This window comes from Babylonia areolata, chromosome 5 (assembly GCF_041734735.1).
Source record: "Babylonia areolata isolate BAREFJ2019XMU chromosome 5, ASM4173473v1, whole genome shotgun sequence".
In the NCBI taxonomy this organism is placed as follows: domain Eukaryota; kingdom Metazoa; phylum Mollusca; class Gastropoda; order Neogastropoda; family Buccinidae; genus Babylonia; species Babylonia areolata.
Genome location: NC_134880.1, coordinates 6,721,791 through 6,746,319, shown reverse-complemented (window position 1 = coordinate 6,746,319; position 24,529 = coordinate 6,721,791). Strand labels below are relative to the sequence as shown.

The 24,529-nt window shown below is 45.2% G+C and overlaps 1 protein-coding gene across 2 annotated transcripts in view; it reads right to left on the bottom strand.

Moving 5' to 3' along the window:
• The window catches only part of LOC143281894 (nonsense-mediated mRNA decay factor SMG5-like), a 41,721-nt gene that overhangs the window by 14,617 nt on the left and 2,575 nt on the right, over window positions 1–24,529 (bottom strand). For both annotated transcript variants that reach the window (XM_076587172.1, XM_076587171.1), the window contains exons 2-20: window positions 24,336–24,434; window positions 23,090–23,219; window positions 22,020–22,266; window positions 20,533–20,622; window positions 19,124–19,202; window positions 18,657–18,779; window positions 17,711–17,782; window positions 16,729–16,949; window positions 14,892–15,032; window positions 13,915–14,099; window positions 13,502–13,610; window positions 11,802–12,008; window positions 9,954–10,190; window positions 9,281–9,388; window positions 7,154–7,220; window positions 6,275–6,404; window positions 5,573–5,648; window positions 3,696–3,874; window positions 2,861–3,019 (exon numbers count right to left, since the gene is read on the bottom strand). In XM_076587172.1, coding sequence (XP_076443287.1) covers window positions 2,861–3,019; window positions 3,696–3,874; window positions 5,573–5,648; window positions 6,275–6,404; window positions 7,154–7,220; window positions 9,281–9,388; window positions 9,954–10,190; window positions 11,802–12,008; window positions 13,502–13,610; window positions 13,915–14,099; window positions 14,892–15,032; window positions 16,729–16,949; window positions 17,711–17,782; window positions 18,657–18,779; window positions 19,124–19,202; window positions 20,533–20,622; window positions 22,020–22,266; window positions 23,090–23,219; window positions 24,336–24,434 — 2,659 coding nt within the window. The remainder of the gene's footprint in view (window positions 1–2,860; window positions 3,020–3,695; window positions 3,875–5,572; window positions 5,649–6,274; window positions 6,405–7,153; window positions 7,221–9,280; window positions 9,389–9,953; window positions 10,191–11,801; window positions 12,009–13,501; window positions 13,611–13,914; window positions 14,100–14,891; window positions 15,033–16,728; window positions 16,950–17,710; window positions 17,783–18,656; window positions 18,780–19,123; window positions 19,203–20,532; window positions 20,623–22,019; window positions 22,267–23,089; window positions 23,220–24,335; window positions 24,435–24,529) is intronic.

Genomic DNA, 24,529 nt, shown 5'->3' with positions numbered 1-24,529 from the left:
ATCTCTCTGTAGCATAGCACACTTCAATGTCCGGTAAAGCCTGTACAACATTGTCTAGCAAAGTGTCTGCAGTGCAGTGTCTGGCAAAGCCTTTATTTCAATGTCTTGCAAAGGCTTTAGCTTCAATATCTGGTAAAGCTTTTTTCTTCTTGGGCAAAGCCTTATTGTGTTTGTGTATGTATTTGTATTTCTTTTTATCACAACAGATTTCTCTGTGTGAAATTCAGGCTGCTCTCCCCAGGGAGAACGCGTCGCAACACAACAGCGCCACCCTTTTTTTCTTTTCTTTTTTTTTTTGTATTTTTTCCTGCATGCAGTTTGATTTGTTTTTCCTCTTGAAGTGGATTTTTCGACATAATTTTGCCAAGAACAACCCTTTTGTTGCTGTGGGTTCTTTTACGTGCGCTAAGTGCATGCTGCACACAGGACCTCGGTTTATCGTCTCATCCGAATGACTATAGTCCAGACCACCACTCAAGGTCTAGTGGAGGGGGAGAAAATATTGGCAGCTGAGCCGTGATTTGAACCAGCATGCTCAGATTCTCTTGCTTCCTAGGTGGACGCGTTACCTCTAGGCCATCACTCCACTTATTGTCTGGTAAAGTCTTTGCTTCATTGTCTGGCAAAGCCTTTGAATACTTCATTGTCTGGCAAAGTCTTTAACTTCATTGTCTGGCAAAGCCTTTTGACTTCATTGTCTGGCAAAGTCTTTAACTTCATTGTCTGGCAAAGCCTTTGAATACTTCATTGTCTGGCAAAGTCTTTAACTTCATTGTCTGGCAAAGCCTTTGAATACTTCATTGTCTGGCAAAGTCTTTAACTTCATTGTCTGGCAAAGTCTTTAACTTCATTGTCTGGCAATGTCTTTAACTTCATTGTCTGGCAAAGTCTTTAACTTCATTATCTGGCAAAGTCTTTAACTTCATTATCTGGCAAAGTCTTTAACTTCATTGTCTGGCAATGTCTTTAACTTCATTGTCTGGCAAAGTCTTTAACTTCATTGTCTGGCAAAGTCTTTAACTTCATTATCTGGCAAAGTCTTTAACTTCATTGTCTGGCAATGTCTTTAACTTCATTGTCTGGCAAAGCCTTTTGACTTCATTGTCTGGCAAAGTCTTTAACTTCATTGTCTGGCAAAGCCTTTGAATACTTCATTGTCTGGCAAAGTCTTTAACTTCATTGTCTGGCAAAGCCTTTGAATACTTCATTGTCTGGCAAAGTCTTTAACTTCATTGTCTGGCAAAGTCTTTAACTTCATTGTCTGGCAAAGTCTTTAACTTCATTGTCTGGCAAAGCCTTTTGACTTCATTGTCTGGCAAAGTCTTTAACTTCATTGTCTGGCAATGTCTTTAAATACTTCATTATCTGGCAAAGTCTTTAACTTCATTGTCTGGCAATGTCTTTAACTTCATTGTCTGGCAAAGCCTTTTGACTTCATTGTCTGGCAAAGTCTTTAACTTCATTGTCTGGCAAAGCCTTTGACTTCCAAGTCTGGAAAAGCCTTTTACTTCATTGGCAAAGTCTTATTGTCTGGTAAAGTCTTTCACTTCACTGTCTAGCAAAGCCTTTTTCTTCAGTGTCTGGCAAGGTGTCTATAGTGCATTGTCTGGCAAAGCCTTTAACTTCATTGGTAAAGCCTTATTGTCTGGTAAAGTCTTTGTCATCATTTTCTGGCCAAGCCTTTTAGTTCACTGTCTGTTAAAGCCTTTAACTTCACTGTCTCTTAAAGCCTTTTAGTTCACTGTATGACAAAGTGTCCAGGGTGCTGAGCAAACAGACCCACAGCCTGTCAGCCACCTGACAAGATGGAACCAGACACTGTATGGAAAGGCAGGGAACATCACACTTCCGCCTCCTCCCTCCCTGCATGTGAAAATTCCCTCACTATCTGTGCACCTGTTCCCCCCCACTCCTCTCTCCCCTCCATGCCACACTCACACACACCCTCCCCCTGAATCTGAAATACAAACACACACACACACACACACACACATATGTATATATATATCCACCTCCTCCCTAACCTCCCTTCTTGACTCATGTTTCCCTTCTGTCTGTTGCACCACTCTGTCAGCATTTTACTTTATGCTTTTTACTGATCCCATCTCATATCATATATACACGCAGTCATTCACACACACACACACACACACACACACACATTCTCTCTCTCTCTCTCAAGATTACACAACATGCATGTACACACACACACACACACACAGAGTCTCTCTCTCTCTCTTAAGATTACACAACACACACACACACTTCTCTCCATCCCCCTTTCCATTTCTAAGCTCCCCGATCCCCCAGGAGAAAAAAGCCAGCAGCCATGAAATTGTATCCACCTGATTAGTCTCCCTGCCAATCAGGGTAGGCAATCACTTACCAGAGACAGGGGGATAGGCAGGGTGGGGGGCTGGAAAAGGAGGAGGAGGAGGAAGGGGAATAGGAAATGGGGTGAGGTGAGAGAGACAGACGGAGAGAGGGATACAGACGGATAGAGAAAAGGGGTGGGGGGCAGGGGCAGAAGGAGTGAGAGGGAGAAAGGGAGGGACACAGAGGGAGGGATTTAGAAAGAGGGGGAGAGAGGGAGAGAGAGAGGGAGCTAGGGAGGGAAAGAGAGAGAGAGGAAAAGAGAGTGAGAGGGAGGGTGAGGGAGAGAGGGAGGGAGGAAAGACAGGATGGAAGCAGATAGGAGAATGAATAATTTTCAATGAGTGCAAATGGAACTGAGAGAGAGAAAAAGAAAGACAGATGAATACACACACACACACACACTCTCTCTCTCTCTCTCTCACACACACACACATACACACTCTCACCAGCAAACAAGCAGACAGACAAGAGTGAGCTCACTCACCATTCTCTCCTGAGCCAGTATCTCGTCCTCCTCCACCTTGTGGTCCTTCTGGGTGGGCCCGAAGAAGGCCGCCTGGTCCTCCCTGTAGCTGAAGTTGAAGTCCTCCAGGTCCGCCAGGAAGTAACCAAAGTGACGCAGAGCACACACCCTCACCAACACCTGGAACCACTCACTGCACTGAACACACCCTCACCAACACCTGGAACCACTCACTGCACTGAGCACACCCTCACCAACACATGGAACCACTCACTGCACTGAACACACCCTTACCAACACCTGGAACCATTCACTGCACTGAACACACCCTTACCAACACCTGGAACCACTCAATGCACTGAACACACCCTTACCAACACCTGGAACCACTCAATGCACTGAACACACCCTCACCAACACCTGGAACCACTCACTGCACTGAACACACCCTCACCAACACCTGGAACCACTCACTGCACTGAACGCACCCTCACCAACACCTGGAACCACTCACTGCACCGAACGCACCCTCACCAACACCTGGAACCACTCACTGCACTGAACACACCCTCACCAACACCTGGAACCACTCACTGCACTGAACACACTCTCACCAACACCTGCAAGTCACACTGAACACACCCTCACCAACACCTGCAGTCACACTGAACACACCATCACTCACACTGACACCTGCACTAACACCCACACTAACACCCTCATGAAACCCACACTGACATTTGCACCACAACCCACACTGACACCCGAACCATTACCAACAACTGACACCCACACTGTCACTCTCACCAACACCCACACTAACACCAGCACCCACAATGACACCCAAGTGCCTGACCTCCTGCATGTGAGAGAGCTGTGCGCGGTGTGAAGTGGTGTAGTCCAGGTTGGTCTGGATGTCCACCAGGGGAGGTAACTGACACAGCTCAATGTCCTCCGTCAGGGGGAACACCTGAACCCACTGCTGCAGGCGTGTGTTAGCCACGATGCCCCGCAGTTCTGGGCCCTGGCTCTCCTCTGTTGACCACCATCACACATCACCATCATTCATGGGTTCATATAGCGATTTATCTTGTGCAGGGGCTATCAAAGCACTTTCACACCACACCATCCACGATTTACCACCACCAGTCATGACTTCATATAGCAGTTTATCTTGATACAGCGATTCATCTTGTGCAGGGATTATCAAGGCCCTTTCACACTACAGTACCCACCATTTACCATCATCATTCAGGGATTCACACAACACTCAATATTGTGCAGGGATTATCAGGGCCCTTTCACGCCACAGGTTCCACAGTTTACCACCATCATTCAGGGATTTACAAAGCAATTAATCTTGCGCAGGGATTATCATATCCCTTTCACACAGCAATATCCACCAACATCATCATTCAGGGATTCATCCAGCGATTAATTTTGTGCATGGATTATCAAAGCACTTCTAGACCATGCTATCCACCACCACCATTCAGTGATTCATATAGCGATGAAATCTTGTGCAGAGACAAGTCACAGCACTTTCACACACAGGATAACTAACTCCAAATCACAGGGGTGAAGGACAGAACTTAACAAATGGACTGAATGGTCTGCACTTGTACTTTTTGTGCATGCACAGTCTGGAATTCCCTGCCCGTCAGTTTTCAGTCCAAACCAGCACTCCTTTTGTTCAAATCTTAGGTAAAAATTCGTTTGCTGTGTGAGGCGTTTTTATTCTTTTTTTTCTTCTCCACCATGTATTTGAGCTGTTTTTTGCTGATAAAGCCCAGAGTGTAGTGTGTGTGTGACCACCAGTTGAGTCCCCTGAAGACCAGAGTAAAGTGTGTGTGTGAGACCACCAGTTGTGTCCCCTGAAGCCCAGAGTGAAGTGTGTGTGAGACCACCAGTTGTGTCCCCTGAAGCCCAGAGTAAAGTGTGAGTGTGAGACCACCAGTTGTGTCCCCTGAAGCCCAGAGTGAAGTGTGTGTGTGACCCCCAGTTGTGTCCCCTGAAGCCCAGAGTTGTGACCCCCAGTTGTGTCCCCTGAAGCCCAGAGTTGTGACCCCCAGTTGTGTCCCCTGAAGCCCAGAGTTGTGACCACCAGTTGTGTCCCCTGAAGCCCAGAGTTGTGACCCCCAGTTGTGTCCCCTGAAGCCCAGAGTGAAGTGTGTGTGACCCCCAGTTGTGTCCCCTGAAGCCCAGAGTGAAGTGTGTGTGTGTGACCACCAGTTGTGTCCCCTGAAGCCCAGAGTGAAGTGTGTGTGTGTGTGTGACCACCAGTTGTGTCCCCTGAAGCCCAGAGTGAAGTGTGTGTGTGTGACCACCAGTTGTGTCCCCTGAAGCCCAGAGTGTAACCACCAGTTGTGTCCCCTGAAGACCAGAGTGTGACCCCCAGTTGTGTCCCCTGAAGCCCAGAGTGAAGTGTGTGTGTGACCACCAGTTGTGTCCCCTGAAGCCCAGAGTGAAGTGTGTGTGTGTGACCACCAGTTGAGTCCCCTGAAGCCCAGAGTGAAGTGTGTGTGTGTGTGACCACCAGTTGTGTCCCCTGAAGCCCAGCGTGAAGTGTGTGTGTGAACCCCAGTTGTGTCCCCTGAAGCCCAGAGTGTGACCCCCAGTTGTGTCCCCTGAAGCCCAGAGTGAAGTGTGTGTGTGACCACCAGTTGTGTCCCCTGAAGCCCAGAGTGTGACCCCCAGCTGTGTCCCCTGAAGCCCCAGAGGAATGACACTGACCGTGCTGCATCAGGTCGTTTTCATGGGGCAGGAAGTTGAGCAGCACAGCAAAGCGACTCCACAGCGACTGGGAACTCTGCACAGAGAGAGAAAACACACCACATGAATCCACACTGTCACCAGGCTACATGACACTGCTGTTCAAAGGCAAGCATGACAAACCACAAGGCTACCTGCCTGCAATGTCCCCTCACCTCACACCCCTTATCCATCAAGATTCGAGGCTGCTTTAATCCTTCTGCCTCTTTTCTGCTGCGGTGGAGGATATGATAACCATTTAGATCAACGTACACATCCCTTATCCATCCAGATTCAAAGCTGTTTTCATCCTGCTTCTTTTTTCCTGTGCTGGAAGATACAATGACAATACAGACTGGCATACATTCAAACTATGAAACACAACCAATGGTAAAGAAACAGTAAGTAAAACAAGTTAACTGAACAAACTGAGTCATTGCTTCACTGCAAAATAAATCACAACCGTCCACACACTGTCATCACACAAACATTCATGAACCTCACCAGTATTTCATAGACGTAACAGTACTTTAACCACACCAACTGTGATCAGTGTTTACTGCGTATCACAATCATGAAACCATTTCAACAATAACTAGCATTTTCTAGGCATTCTGTAAAAATATTAACAAATAAGATCGACAGTGTCAAGGTATGTCCCCCCCTCCTCAGATGACAACTCACATGAGCGCAGGCGGTGATGATGGGGGCCTGACACATCATCCAGTCACACATGACCTTGACCACGGCCAGGAGACCTTCACCCTGGATGACCTCTAACACCTGCTGCAGGTGTCGCTGCTCCAGCTCCTGTCTGTTGACAGAGGACACAAGCATTATAACACCTGTATCAGCTCCTGTCTGTTGACAGAAGACACACAGTCAACATGACACACATGATACCATCTGCATCACATAGAAAATGTGATACACACACCCCTTCACATGATACCACCTGCATCACATGGAAAATGTGATACACACACCCCTTCACATGATACCACCTGCATCACATGGAAAATGTGATACACACACCCCTTCACATGATACCACCTGCATCACATGGAAAATGTGATACACATCCCTTCACAAGATATCACCTGCCTCACATGGGAACTGTTTCTCAGGTATGATGCGCAAAGAAAAGAACACCCCACCAACCCCCAAAATCCACAAATTCCAACCACCCACAACCCCACACCAGACCCTGACCCAACCCCCCCCCCCACACACACACACCCCCACCCACACCACCCCAACCCCATCAACCCCCCAAAATCAACCCCACCCTCCTGTCAATCCTCCAAACCAACCCCACCCCCACGTCCACTCCCAAACCCTCCATACCAACCCCCCAACTCCCAAACCACCCCCACCCCCATTGTCAACTCCCCACACTACCCCCACATCAACTGCACCCCACGCAAAACCCTCAATCCCCCACAACAACCACATCAAACCCCCACACCAACCTCCAAAAACCAACCCCATCCCCACGTCCACCCCCCCAGGCCCACAAACACACTCCAACTCCCCACACCATCACCCCCACCACTCACTGACCTGTCTGTGGCACTGGAGGAGCTGTGTTCATTGTCTGCATCATCCGTGTCTGTCACACCGGACTGCTCTGTGCACACAGGGAAACCATCACCACAGTGTGCACCTCACTCACTCACTCTTCTCTTGCTTACTTCCTCATTTATGGTATGGATACATATCTCATAAATTTTGTTTACTGATCTATTCATTCATTTTATCATTGACCTCTTCATTCATTCACCTTCTTGCTTAGTTCCTCCTGTATGTCATGAATATATATTCCATAAAATTTCTTTACTGATTTATTCATTACCTTTTCCATTCACCTATTAAATCATTCATGTACTTGCATTTATGAAGATAGCTTTAACAACTGCTGAGAAGGAAATGGTTTTTCACCTTAAATGACTTCATATACGCTGACACAGCAAAAGTACCAGTACAACACCATAGGAAGCCACATGATTTGACACACAACAATTCCTCCACTTTCTGAATGGCGTCATTGTGTTCAAAAACTGCCCACTGCTTTTTTGTTCGTCAACTGCATTTGAAAATTCAATAGGAAGGGAAAGAACTCTTTAAAATCACACATCATATCAAAGGAGAGTTGTGCAATGCTTGCCCGCTGCCCACCAGGCAGTGTCAGTGCATCAGTGCACACACACACACGTGCCTACAGCATTGCATCATGGACACATGCAGTCCCACTGGATGCACAGAAACACTGGCAGCATGTGATTGGGAAGAACAAAACTACCTGGTTCCAGTTTCCTACTTGTCTAATAAACAGTAATCTTTTTAAATTTACAAAGACTTTTTTTTACAGTGAATGCGGTAAAGATGGTAAAACACGGATTTTCAATGGCTGGAATAAAGATGGCACCAAAGCTGTTTTAGTCATGCTATATTGCTGGTGAGGAAGCCACTTAGGCAATATAAATTATACAAAACAAAATGTACATCACAACACACAGGCAACACAAACACAATGTATATCAAACAACACACGTGGGAACTACACAGGCAACTCAAACACGATGTATATATCACACTACACACAGGAAACACAAACACAATGCACATCACACAACACACAAAGAACATAAACACAATGTACATCACACAACACACAGGCAACACAAAAACAATGTACATCACACAACACACACCACACAGACAACACAAACACAATGTACATCACACAACACACAGGCAACACAAACACAATGCACATCACACACCACACCACACAACAAACACAATGTACAACAAACAACACGCACCACACAGCCAACACAAACACAATGCACACTACACACCACATACCACACAGCCAACACAAACACAATGCACATCACACACCACACCACACTGCCAACACAAACACAATGTACATCAAACAACACACAGACAACACAAACATAATGTGCATTACACACCACACAGACAACACAAACACAATACACATCACACAACACACCACACAGCCAACACAAACACAACGCACATCACACAACACACAACACACAGCCAACACACACACAACGCACATCACACAACACAGCCAACACAAACACAATGCACGTCACACACCACACAGCCAACACAAACACAATGCACACCACACAGACAACACAAACACAATGCACATCACACAGACAACACAAACACAATGCACATCACACAGACAACACAAACACAATGCACATCACACAGACAACACAAACACAATGCACATCACACAGACAACACAAACACAATGCACATCACACAACACACACCCCACAGCCAACACTAACACAATGCACATCTTATGCCACACCCCACAGCCAACACAAACACATCACACAACACACACCCCACAGCCAACACTAACACAATGCACATCTCACGCCACACCCCACAGCTAACACAATGCACATCACACAACACACACCACACAGCCAACACAAACACATCACACAACACACACGACACAGACAACACAAACACACTGCACATCACACAACACACACCACACAGCCAACACAAACACATCACACAACACACACGACACAGACAACACAAACACAATGCACATCACACAACACACACCACACAGCCAACACAAACAAAACCTACAACACACACCACACAAGAACTGACCAGTGTCGGTGGGTCCAGCGCTGACTTCAGTGTCTGTCTCAATCACAAAGTTGGCCAGTTTCTCTGTGATGTCAGCAACATGGCGTGCCTCCTCTGACATCACAAAGCCTGCAATACCAACTGCATGTCACGTCCTCAGTGTGTGCAAAACATAACGGCACAGTCACAAGCTTTCTTGTCATCACCAACTTTACACACACACACACACACACACACACACACAGACACAGAGCATATGGCACAGCCAAAAGGTTTCTTGACATCACCAACTTTACACACACACACACACACACACACACACACAGAGCATATGGCACAGCCAAAAGGTTTCTTGACATCACCAACTTTACACACACACACACACACACACACACACAACATATGGCACAGTCACAAGCTTTCTTGCCATCACCAGCTTTCTCCACACACATAAAACCTTATAGAGGCAGGCACACACACACACACATACATACATACACACACATACCTGCAATACATAAATCCAAGCACACAAACACACGTAGAGATAAAATATACACACACTGAATCACAGAAGCCATGTTTGAATAATATACACACACTCACACATACATGCACACACTGACATATACTTCCATAACATAACACAACACACACCCACACACTCACACACCCACACACACACCCCTCCCACCTGGAGGCACGGAGACATGAGTCTTTCCCTGCATGACATCATTGTAGCTGGGCGACAAGGTTCCGTTGGTGTAGGGGTCTCCGGTCAGACTCAGGTTCTGGCCCAGGAAGAGCACAGAGTTGGAGAACAGCTCCGAGGACATGTCCGCCAGGTAGCGCCGCTCGGCCAGGTTGGACCAATCACCGCTGCCCCCTTTGCTGTTGTTGCGTATGTGAGTTCGGATCCGGCTGGCACTGACTGAATTGGACACAGTCAACAATAAATAGGTGCAGTAAACTGCACTCACACATTTCACTTCAAGCTGATGAGTTTGACACAGTCAACAATAAATAGCTACAGTAACTGCACTAAGACATTTCACTTCAAACTGGTGACTGAGTTTAACACAGTCAACAATAAATAGCTACAGTAACTGCACTAAGATATTTCACTTCAAACTGGTGACTGAGTTTGACACAGTCAACAATAAATAGCTACAGTTACTGCACAAAGGCGTATCACTTCAAGCCGACACAAATCCTTCTCACACAGCCTGTGTACAAAGGAATGAAAGCTGCAGCAAACCAAACATGGACACTTTCTTTCAGTCCTGAAATGTACACAGACATGCATCGTGTGATGTGATTTAATCAGATATGGAGAGATACGCTGTTTCATTACACTGGGAATCATTAACTCTTTCCGGACGAAGGAATGCTCACGCATTCCTACACAAAACGTATTCGGTTTCGGACGAAGGAATGGAATAGCATTCTCCGAAAGTAAAATTCCATCATGCGCTGTACACGTGATTTTGTGATTAGCCAAGCAGAGTGCGCTATTCTGGGTCACTCCACAATCGAATGGTATGATTGGTCAGCCTGGGATGTGTGGCCTGTCTCGCACACACGCTGACAAAGTCACTGACCGGTCGTCTGCTCGCGTGCCAGCCTGTTAGCAAAGCGGGCTCTTCTCAGAATGTTGTGAAGCGAACAAGGCAGTGACGGCAACGTTTTAGGGTTGCCGAAGTACTTGAAATGATACAAACTGAAGGGTCAGACATTGAAGAGGTGGATGATGACGAAGAAGAAAGCGAATTTAATGCAGAAAGCGAGCATGGGTATGGTGATTCGGGGTGAAAAATTGGCAGTATTTTCTACATATGGCAAAACTGTAAAAATAAGATGAGAAATTTGATTTTTTTTATATGTAATAGCTCAACACGTAATAAACCAGTTCTGAAAGTTTCATTTTCTTACACAGTATTTTGTATTTTTTGTATTTTTTTTCCAAACCCTTACAAATGGGCCGTCTGTGGGGAAAAGCAAGGGAGAAAACTTGTCGTCCCGAGTGAGTTAACAGCATTCAGCAGGGTCTGTGCTGCTTTGTTTGATTTAAAGGCTACTCTTCTGGGCGCATTCACAAGTTGACTTATTCCAGATGATTTCAAACAAGAAGGCTGTGCAAGTGAAATATTCAAATCACAACATCAAATACTGAGCATGGTAACATATCAACAATAAAAACAACACCACCACCACCACAGTGGTTTGTTTAGCGGTGCCACAGGTAACAATCAACAACAACAAGACAAAGCCACATGGGGGGGTGGGGGGGGGGGGGTTTACTGGTGCAAGTGGGAACAATCAACAACAACAACAATAACAACAAGACAAGGCCACCTGGTGGGATGTTTACCAGTGGCACTGATAACAAACAACAACAACAAAGAACAACAAAACAAGACTTCACAGTGGTGTGTTTAGCGGTGACAGTGGTTACATTCAACAACAACAACACACAGGGTGGTGTGTTTACCAGTGGCAGTGATAACAACCATCATCAACAACAACACAGTGGCATATTTACCAGTGGCGGTGGTGGGCGTGACCTCCCCATTGGTAGTGGGAGCGGGGGCCAGAGTCTCCCCCGTGGTGAGGGGGGTGTGGGAGGAAGGGATGTGGACGGGGCCGTCCGGGGAGTCCGACATGTCCGACTCAGAGTCGTTGCAGTCAAAGTAGTTGGCCAGGTCGTCGTCAGAGTCCTCAGACAGGTTGTCCTCCTCCTCCTCCACACCTGATGACACACAGTCACCATCATCAACATGTGTCAGTAAGGGAGGGTGTGCAGACCACTTTCCTGGTGGACTTTTCGTCGCTCACAGAGCGAGAAGTAGGTCATATGATGACATGCGCAGCCCTCCACCATAGCTGGCTTCTCTGGTTTGCACTGCTTTTGTTTGGACAACTTTTTGGAAGAGTTTATTAATGGATCAGTTTGAATACGTAACAGCAGATATACGACAAGAAACACGCTCAAAGTAAACACAGAAGACTAAAGCAAATAATGGGTGTAGCTATAAAACCAAATATATATGGTAAACTTGTTAAAAACAGTCACCAAAAATGTGCAACAAAATTCTAGCCTTTCGGTGACCTGGAGAAAAACGGAAATGGAGATGCGCATACACACAGGGTTCTTGCTAGGAAACCTAGACGAAAATCTGACAAAAGTGAACCTGTACACCCTCCCTACTCTCTCTACTCTTCAATCACACCTGATAACACACAGTCACCATCACCAACATGTGTCACTCTCTCTACTCCTCCTCCACACCTGATGACACAGTCACCATCACCAACATGTGTCACTCTCTCTACTCCTCCTCCACACCTGATGACAGTCACCATCACCAACATGTCACTCTCTCTACTCCTCCTCCACACCTGATGACACAAGGTCACCATCACCAACATGTGTCACTCTCTCTACTCTTCCATCACACCTGATGACACAGTCACCATCACCAACATGTGTCACTCTCTCTACTCCTCCTCCACACCTGATGACACAAGGTCACCATCACCAACATGTGTCACTCTCTCTACTCTTCCATCACACCTAATGACACACAGTCACTTTCACCAACATGTATTACTCTCTTTACTCCTCCTCCATCACACCTGATGACACACAGTCACCATCACCAACATGTGTCACTCTCTCTACTCTTCCATCACACCTGATGACACACAGTCACCATCACCAACATGTGTCACTCTCTCTACTCTTCCATCACACCTGATGACACACAGTCACCATCACCAACATGTGTCACTCTCTCTACTCTTCCATCACACCTGATGACAGTCACCATCAGTGATCACCAACATGTGTCACTCTCTCTACTCCTCCTCCATCACACCTGATAACACACAGTCACTACCCCTACTCTCTCTACTCTTCCATCACACCTGATGACACAGTCACCATCACCAACATGTGTCACTCTCTCTACTCCTCCTCCACACCTGATGACACACAGTCACCATCACCAACATGTGTCACTCTCTCTACTCTTCCATCACACCTGATGACACACAGTCACCATCACCAACATGTGTCACTCTCTCTACTCTTCCATCACACCTGATGACACAGTCACCATCACCAACATGTGTCACTCTCTCTACTCCTACTCCACACCTGATGACACACAGTCACTGCTGCTGTCACTGAGGCATCACACATGTACATCACTGACATGTCAGTGACGTCACAACACCTACCTTCACTGAGGTCAGAGTCCTCAGACATGTCTGACATGTCACTGCTGCTGTCACTGTGACGCCGCCGTCTTCGCCGCCGCATGGTACGCAGTTTGAAGGACCGGTACTTCTGAAAAACACCATTCATCTGACTGTGTATGACAGAACTTAACAGCAACTTTAAAGACAAGGAGCAGAGAAACACAACACACACACAGACATGCAGCACTCAGCCACAGACCTCAGAACTGAGGACAACACCGCCTCCCCCTACACACACACACTGATAAGCACATGAGTGACACACACAGACATACAGCAAACACAGGCCTCAGTACTGACAACAAAACACTGCCCCCCTCACACACACACACACACAACACCTCCCCCCTCACACACACACACACACACACAGTCCCAGCCACATGACTGACCTTGCTCTGTGGCTTCCCTTCCTCCTTGCCAGAGTCGCCCGCCGCAGTGGTCTCCCCTGCCCCAGTGTTGGGACCGGAACTGTCGCTGCCACGCTTGTCGTACACCTCCTCCCCCTCCCTGACCCGCAGTGGAGGGGTAGGGGGGTGGTCGTCCAGACAGTCAGAGGAGGCATCGTCATGGAGATCTGCAACACGGCCGCCTACAGCATGACGTCAGTCACAGAGGGGGCACACAGCACTCGGCAGGTCAACAAAAGGAGCATCAATACTCACCCTTTTTTTTCTTTTTCTTTTAAATCAAGACTAATTATGTGAGTATTCTGTTTGTGGAAAAACTATGAAAAACACTATTCCCCCTTTGGTAGGAGTCTGGTTCTTGTTATTTTAGTTGAATATCCAAAATATGGGTGATGAGGAAGTGAATACCATCAGGAATACAATTGCAAAAAGCTACATTTGATAACAACAACAAAGACAAGTTAAAGTTACATTTGACAATAACAACAAAGATGACCATGATGAATCCTCCCTGCTAAAAGGGCCAGTGCAATTAGAAATAACTTGAAAACACCAGAAACCAACACTTCAATATCAATTCAACTAAAGGGCCAGTGCATTTGGAATAACTTGAAAACATAGGACAGCTACCCTTAATAAAACAAAGAATAAAAGAAAATCCTAACAACAACAACAGCAATAATAATTCAGTCTGAAGAAGGATTGAACCACTTTCCATGTCCCCTACCAGCACCATCACGTACACAACACCACACATGACTCACAGCCCACAAGAAGAGACACAGGAGCACTGACCTTCAGTCACGCTGGACTCCAGCAGTTAAAAAAATTCAAATATTAACAACAGCAATAACAATTCAGTCTGATGAAGGACTGAAACACTTTCCATGTCCACCACGGGAACTATCACGTACACAACACCATACATGACTCACAAAAGGAGACACAGGAGCACTGACCTTCAGTCATGCCAGACTCCAGCAGTTTGTTGGGGTTCTGGCGGTCGTACAGGTTGCTCTGCAGCCGGATGATGACGTGGTTCAGGGTGTGGGAGAACAGCGCCAACAGGAAGGCCGTGGCCACTGTCACCTGGGACGACCCTGACACCACAGTTTCAGTTTCAGTTTCATTTCTTGAGAAGGCATCACTGCATTACAACAAATCCATATACACTACACCACATCTGCTGGGCAGATGTCTGACCAGCAGCATAACCCAATGCGCTTTGTCAGGCCTTGAGTGCACGCATATGTATTTGTGTACCTCTTTGAGTAGATTTCTTCAACAGAATTTTGCCAGAGGACAAGACTCTCGTTGCCATGGGTTCTTTTTCAGAGCGCCAAGTGCATGCTGCACACGGGACCTGGGTTTATAGCCTCATCCGAACGACAAGACGCTGAGTTCCATTTTCCAGTCAAACATAGGAGAAAGGGCAAGAGTGGAATTTGAACCCAGACCCTCACAGACTTTGTATTGGCAGACAAGCGTCTTAACCATTCTGCCACCTTCCACCTTTAATTCACTCGGGACGGATATTTTTCACCCTTGTTTTTCCCTACAGACGGCCCATTTGTTAGGGTTTGGAAAAAAATCACAAAAAATACAAACATAAAGTAACTGAATGAAACTTGCTGTACTTGACCCACTGACCCCTCTCCTCACATCCTGTGTACACCCACCTCCCTCCCTCTTCACTGCCCTACAAATCTCGAGTCACTGTCAGTAACTTCTTGCTGGTAGCCTTTCTTCAATGCAGTTACTTTCTTCAACGTCATCATCCTCGTCAATGTCGAAACCTTCAGTTTGAAGCATTTTAATCATTTCAGCAGCAGTAAAAAAACCACTGTCATGACCTATTTTGCTCCAAAAATTTCAGTTGTACTGCCTGTGATGCCATTTTCAATACGTATGCAGAATAGCTTGTCATGTGGGGTGCCAAAGTCAGTCGTTCACCAGCGAGGGTGTTGTTACAGAATCTCACAATGAACCTTTCCATTTGACCCTTGACACGTTCGTAATGCCCGTTGTAGCTACGACTAGGCTACCTCACGAGGAAAACGTGGAACATTTCTAAACTGTCAAAACCACTATAGTGCTCTGTCGTCTGGAACCGCGCCTCACGTTGTCAGGAACGCTATAGCGTTCCATCATCCAGAGTGAGTTAACCTGATACCACACATAATGGTCATTATCAACTATGTATATCACGAAAACAACCCTGAGAGAAGAAGATCATGAAAAAATCAAACACAAATCCCATCAAACCAAAACCAACAAGTAATCTCAAACAAAATGGCTGCAACATTCCAAACAACAATCTTCAGAACACATAATTTTCATAAATTAAACCACATAAAACCCTTAGAGCTTGGTCTCCGACCGAGGATAGGCCCTGTATAATTATCCATATCAATCAATCAGTTTAATTGTCTGCAGAGTTCTCTTTTATGAGTGAAAAGACAAAGTCTAATAACACTATGTAAAAAACAGTTATTTCTTAAAATTTTTCAAATGGCCTCTCACAAGGCCTGATCAGAACAGTGGGTTGATACAGAGGTCAGGCATTACTTCTTTATATCTTTGACCCATGCTTACCAATGTTGCTGGATGACAAAACAACACTCACCAATGGTCTGCAGCAGGTGAATCTGACAGATGAGACTGGTGGTGATCTGAGCATGTTAAAACATTCCATGACGACAGACACTCACCAATGGTCTGCAGCAGGTGGATCTGACAGATGTAACTGGTGGTGATCTGAGCATGTTAAAACATTCCATGACGACAGACACTCACCAATGGTCTGCAGCAGGTGGATCTGACAGATGAGACTGGCAGTGATCTTGAAAATGATGTCATCGTCCAGGTGTTGGGCATGGTCAGAGGAGGAATGTTCCCAGTCGTCATCGTCATCAACGTCCGGCCTCAGGGTGGGAGAGGTGGGCTCATAGAACATGCACAGGTTGAAGTCCTGCAGAGTCTGCTGGCACATGGTCTGCAGGTCACTGACACCCACACTGAAACAGTCAGTCACTGTGCTCAACACAGTAAGTCACACTGACACCCACACTGAAACAGTCACTGACTGTGCTCAACATAGTAAGTCACACTGACACCCACACTGAAACAGTCACTGACTGTGCTCAACATAGTAAGTCACACTGACACCCACACTGAAACAGTCACTGACTGTGCTCAACATAGTAATTCACACTGACACCCACACTGAAACAGTCACTGACTGTGCTCAACATAGTAAGTCACACTGACACCCACACTGAAACAGTCACTGACTGTGCTCAACATAGTAATTCACACTGACACCCACACTGAAACAGTCACTGACTGTGCTCAACATAGTAATTCACACTGACACCCACACTGAAACAGTCACTGACTGTGCTGAACATAGTAAGTCACACTGACACCCACACTGAAACAGTCACTGACTGTGCTGAACATAGTAATTCACACTGACACCCACACTGAAACAGTCACTGACTGTGCTGAACAACATGGGCATGGTTTGTTGGGTAGTGGATTGGGGATAAGAAAGGAATTAAGTGAGTTCCTTTTGGTATGTCTTATGTGTATATGTTTTATATGCATGTCAATATTTCATTTCTAGCATGCAGATGAAAGACACTTTTCCATTTCTTATGGACATCAAAGTATCTTTTATCTTGTATCTTGCACATGCATACACACACAAAACACAACACAACACAACACAACACACACACACACACACACACACACACATTCAATCCTCACTCACCTGTCTTCAGGACCAGAGAAAATCTCCATCAGTCTGAGGTAGCCCACAAAGAAGCGCTGTATATCTTGAGGTCTGAAGTCATGCCATAAATCCATACATGAATCACTGTCATTGTAAATGTACTCAAACACAAAGGTACTGTACATTTGAGGTCTGAAGTCATGCCATAAATCCATACATGAATCACTGTCATTGTAAATGTACTCAAACATAAAGGTACTGTACATCTTGAGGTCTGAAGTCATGCCATAAATCCATACATGAATCACTGTCATTGTAAATGAACTGAGCAAAAAGGTATTGTATACTTTGGTTTAAACAAAACTTTATTCAGTATCGTACACTTTCATGTCTAATGCCAAGCCATAAATCTATCCATAAATCACTGTTGTTAAGAATGAACCCAACATAAAGGTACTGTATATCTTGAGGTCTGGTCATTGTATAAATGAACCCAGCATAATGGCTTTTGCTATTGGAATCCATCCCACAGTCTTCAAATAATCATATGAACAACTGTGCTTCTGTATCACAAAGCAATCCTACTAACAGATAAAAAAAATATGCAGTTTAAAAACAAAGCAAACAAATGATGTAAACTGATCCAAAGCAGACACTCCTGTGAATGAGGTAAGAAAGCAGGTCAGCCACTCTTCAGGCACAAGATAAGGCAGCTACACTGACACTTTATCATTTACATGAAAAGCAAGGCGACTGTTACAGTACTTTAGCACTTCAGAACAATTCTCCATTCCACAATGCTGTAGAAGAGGATTTCTTCACAAAACAGAAACATCTTGACACCCCCCCACCCTCCCCTGCTACTGGTTTCCATCCTCTAATGACCAACCCAAGCTATCCCCCAAGATATCCTCTTGACTTCTCTGACTCCAGTAATTGTGGATGTGATTCAGACAACAGATCAAGCTGCATCACTAGCGTGTACCTCTGTGTTTCCGGCGGGAGGTCACGTGCCAGGTGATTGTGGCTCTTCAGTCGGGTTTCATTCTTCTCAAACAGTCGCTTCAGGTTTCCCTGGGCTCCGTCAAAGGGCTTCTCACAGGCCAGGCTGCTCACACACACACACACACACACATATATACACAAAACACACACACACACATGCACGCATGATCACACACACACATACACACACACACATGTAATCAGCCAGGCATCTCTACTGATTTGTCTGCATGCATTATTTCTAAATACACACGTACATTTCTTTTGCACAGTACTGTTGAAAACAATCTTTTACACAGTGCTATTTAAACCAAAGCTCTGACACATATAACACACTCCCATTCCATTATGCACAGGAAACCAAGCACAAACATGGATGCATATACAACACACACACAAAAACACACACACACACACTCATACACACACCAACATACAAACACACACCATCGCAGGTAGTGGTAGGCAGCTTCACAAGAGAAGTAACGTGATCCTGACAACGTCCCCAGCTGGTTGTGTGGCATGCCTGTAACAACACAACAAACACTGATCTTCACAGTGCATTCTGTCTTCTCAGACACTGCTCTACACAGTGCATTCTGTCTTCTCAGACACTGCTCTACACAGTGCATTCTGTCTTCTCAGACACTGATCTTCACAGTGCATTCTGTCTTCTCAGACACTGCTCTTCACAGTGCATTCTGTCTTCTCAGACACTGCTCTTCACAGTGCATTCTGTCTTCTCAGACACTGATCTTCACAGTGCATTCTGTCTTCTCAGACACTGATCTTCATGGTGCATTCTGTCTTCTCAAACACTGCTCTTCACAGTGCATTCTGTCTTCTCAGACACTGCTCTTCACAGTGCATTCTGTCTTCTCAAACACTGATCTTCACAGTGCATTCTGTCTTCTCAGACACTTATTTTCACAGTGAATTCTTTCTTCTGCAACACTGATCTTCACAGTGCATTCTGTCTTCTCAGACACTTATTTTCACAATGAATTCTTTCTTCTGAAACAATGCTCTTCATAGTGCATTCTGTCTTCTCAAACACTGATCTTCACAGTGCATTCTGTCTTCTCAGACACTGATCTTCACAGTGCATTCTGTCTTCTCAGACACTTATTTTCACAATGAATTCTTTCTTCTGAAACAATGCTCTTCATAGTGCATTCTGTCTTCTCAAACACTGATCTTCACAGTGCATTCTGTCTTCTCAGACACTGATCTTCACAGTGCATTCTGTCTTCTCAGACACTTATTTTCACAATGAATTCTTTCTTCTCAAACACTGCTCTTCATAGTGCATTCTGTCTTCTCAAACACTGCTCTTCACAGTGCATTCTGTCTTCTCAAACACTGCTCTTCACAGTGCATTCTGTCTTCTCAAACACTGCTCTTCACAGTGTATTCTGTCTTCTCAAACACTGCTCTTCACAGTGCATTCTGTCTTCTCAAACACTGATCTTCACAGTGTATTCTTTCTCCTGAAACACACAGCAAGCCTGCAACAACAGTGATTTTCATAATGCAGCCTGTTGAACTGGATGTATGTTAGGGTGAAATTGTAGCAATTTACTCAATCACAATATAGTGATGATGTAAAAAGCAATCACTCTATTCCATTATGCTGAAGACAGGCACCAGACAGGAGTTACATTTCAGGGAGCTGAGAACAAGCACCAGACAGGAGTTATATTTCAGGGAGCTGAGGACAGGCACCAGACAGGAGTTATATTTCAGGGAGCTGAGAACAAGCACCAGACAGGAGTTATATTTCAGGCAGCTGAAGACAGGCACCAGACAGGAGTTACATTTCAGGGAGCTGAAGACAGGCACCAGACAGGACTGACCTATTTCCGGGAAGAGCATGAAGGCCTGGTGGTAGAACCTCTGAGCCGTGGCGGCAGTGATCAGGGGGTCCACATCACGCTGGTATCGGGCTGCACTCACACACAACACATAGTGTATATATAAAACTATGAGTATGAGCAATGATTTTGATGCTTTTATTTAGGGGAGGGGGCGTGGTGGGGGGTCAGGGGGCGGGGGACAGAAGATGACAAATCATGATCATGAGTGCAGTACGCACTTAACACACTGTGGTAAACAACTACATGATCATGAGTGCAGTACGCACTTAGCACACTGAAGTAAACAACTACATGATCATGAGTGCAGTTCACACTTAGCAAACTGTGGTAAACAACTACATGATCATGAGTGCAGTTCACACTTAGCACACTGTGGTAAACAACTACATGATCATGAGTACAGTATGCACTTAGCACACTGTGGTAAACAACTACATGATCATGAGTGCAGTTCACACTTAGCACACTGTGGTAAACAACTACATGATCATGAGTGCAGTATGCACTTAGCACACTGTGGTAAACAACTACATGATCATGAGTGCAGTTCACACTTAGCACACTGTGGTAAACAACTACATGATCATGAGTGCAGTATGCACTTAGCACACTGAAGTAAACAACTACACACAGAGAAAGGGGGAAAAGTGTGGGCAACATTACAGTGATACACTCTTTCTGGGAAGAGCAGCCCCAATTCCTTGGCACAGGAGATTTTTTTGTGGCCAGGAAAGCAATACAGCAAACATAATGTAATACAGTTCATTACAAATACAGTGCAGCACAATGCAATAAATTCATATGGTTTTGATATTCAACCAGCTGATTCTTAAATATTTCTACTACTAATGATGGTATCAATAATGCCACGGATTATTAAAAAAAAACCCACCATTATGCTACAACTGTCAACAATGATGATGACTCCATAAGAATACTCTAAGTTGTGTAACCTGTGATAATTATGGTGGTACTTGCAAAATTTCTGCAACAGCAAATAATATATTAATGATCACATAATTAACTGAGCAGCGTTGGTCCACGATCACTTTCTCCCTGGATACTTCATAGCTACTAGTTTTTATATTTTTATCTCATTCATCACCCCCGTTTTTTTTTTAAATCAATAGGCACTTGAACATGCACAAGTACACAAAAACACACACACAGAACACTGGAAACCCCACACCCCTCAACACCCAACCACACACAGACACACCCACATCCACCAACACCCAGCCACACATCCACACACAGACCCACCCCCACTGACCACTGTCCCCCAGACAGATCAGACAGCAGTGACATCCACACACCCACACACAGGCATAACAGACCCCCCCCCACCCCCCACACCCCCATTGACCACTGTCCCCCAGAAAGATCAGACAGCAGGTGACATCCACACTGGACACCCCCAACATGTGGCCACACACACAGCCACAACAGACCCCATCCCCACTGACCAATGTCCCCCAGACAGATCAGACAGCGGTGACAGGCACGCTGTGCCCACTCCTGAGCAGCGTTGGTCCACATCTTCAGACTGTTGCCGCCCGGCGTGCGTGTGTCCGGCACCATGTGGAAGTCCAGCACTGCCGCCAGACTGAGGCCAAACTCCTGCTGCAGGCGGAACAACAGGTGCTGGTAGTAACCCAGCGCCCCCGCCAGGTGGGTGCGGTACGCTGTCTCCAGGGACCCGTGGTGGCGCACCTGGTACAAATACTATTTATTCATTTATTATTCATTATTCATTTAATCATTCATTAATCTAATAATGTATCCATTTATTTGTTTATGCACATTTTCCCCTTTTTTCCCCCCTCAAGGTCTGACTAAGCATGTTGGGTTACGCTGCTGGTCAGGCATCTGCTGAGCAAATGTGGTATAACATATATATATGGATTTGTCTGAATGCAGTGACGCCTCCTTGAGTAAGTGAACTGAACTGAACACTTCAGGCCCAACAGTCAGAGTTACTCACATCGCAATCATCACTTTGATGCATCATCATACAAGTCACAAGTCATTTAGGAAGAGAGAGAGAATTTGTGCGTGCGTGCGTGCGTGTGCACGCACGCATGTGTTCATGCATCTATAGGAATGTCTGTGTTGTGTGTGTGTGTGTGTGTGTGTGTGTGTGTGTGTGTGTGTGTGTCTGTGTTTGTGTGTGTGTGTGCATGTTGGCACACATGTTAGTATGTGAAAGTGTGTGTGTACACACATGCAGACCTGTATGTGTGTGTGTGATAATGAGACAAGCAAACACACACACACACACACACAGAGAATTGCCATTCCTGAAAACTGTAAGTGACAAGATGCATTACCCTTTACTTCTTGCTAAGCTTGAAAACAATAAATATACAATCTAATTTTCTTTTTATTGCTAAAAAGTATCCAAACAATCTATAAAGCAGTCTGATTTTAAAACAATACTGTTATATAAAAAACCAAAACTAAAACAGAATGATGCCAAGATAATGGATGATCCCCCACCCCCTTCACAAAGTGGTGAGGTGGTGGTGGCACTGACCTTGAGTCTCTTGTTATGCTTCAGCATGTGGATGATCTGATAGAACACCTTCCTCCACAGCACCTCCTCTGCCTTCCGCCCATACTCCACAGGGTTCAGGAACATCAGCCGCTCACAGTAGTCCTTCAGCCTGCACACACACACACACACGCACACACCATACATAGACACACACACACAACACACACACACACCATACACACACACAGAGCACACATACATACCCAGACACAGACACAGACACAGACACACCAAACATACAGTGGTACACACACACTCAGACACACACCACACCACACACACATACACACACACAACTTCATTTCAGTATTCTGTTTCCAACAATGTGCAATTATCATTTCTGTACACGCATCCTTGACCTTGCATCCAGTGTGCAGCATTCAGTAATCATTGGATTGAGCTGGACTGTATTGTATTGTTGTGTAGTGTAGTGTAGTGTAGTGTAGTGTAGTGTCGTGTTGCATTCTAGTTCAGCCAGAGCAGAATCCTCTGTATGGAAGTGGAGATGCTGTCCATGGGAAGAGAGCATCGCCATAATGCAGCAACAGCATCCAGCAGCAATGCCATCCAATACAGCTGATCAATAATGCCCTGTTGTTTCTGATACACGTACTTTCAGACCCCACATCACTCATATCAGATTCTGTTCCACACAATAAAACCCCGTTATTCTAAACAATTATGCGTGTTTTATGTTACATAATTATGTAGTAAGAGGGATTACATAGAATGTATTCCTGCATTATTTATTTGGAGAAAAAGGGAAGGAAACCAGCATAAACGTGTTCAATATCTATTCATAATAGTAACCTATAATAAAACAACAAGATTGACAGGAGTGTCTGCTTTGGATTAGTTTCCATCATTTGTTTACTTTGTGTTTAAACTGCATATTATTTTTATCTGTTAGTCTGCATTGACATAGTTGACATTCAATCATAATTTCTAATAAAATCAATAAAAAATCAAACATGTATGATTGTATCCTCCTTTTTAACTCAATTTAAGTTAAGAACAAAAGCAAACTCATGTATGACACACACATGACATACACACACACACACACACACAGTGTCACACACACACACACACACACACAGTGCAACATACACAGTGTGACACAAACACAGTGTCAAACACACACACACACACACACACACACAGAGTGTGTATGAATACACACAGTGTCAAACACACACACACACACACACACACACACACTGACCGGTTCCTGAGTGCCACAGCCTCCTGGCTGAAGACATCCCTCATGTGTTTCTTCTTCTTATAGATCTCCTCCAGACATCGGATTGACTCCACCGCTCCCCTGAAACATATCACCAAGTCCACATCACAATGTCCACATCATGTCAACACATCACCATGTCCAAGTCCACCAAGTCCACATTACCATGCCCACAT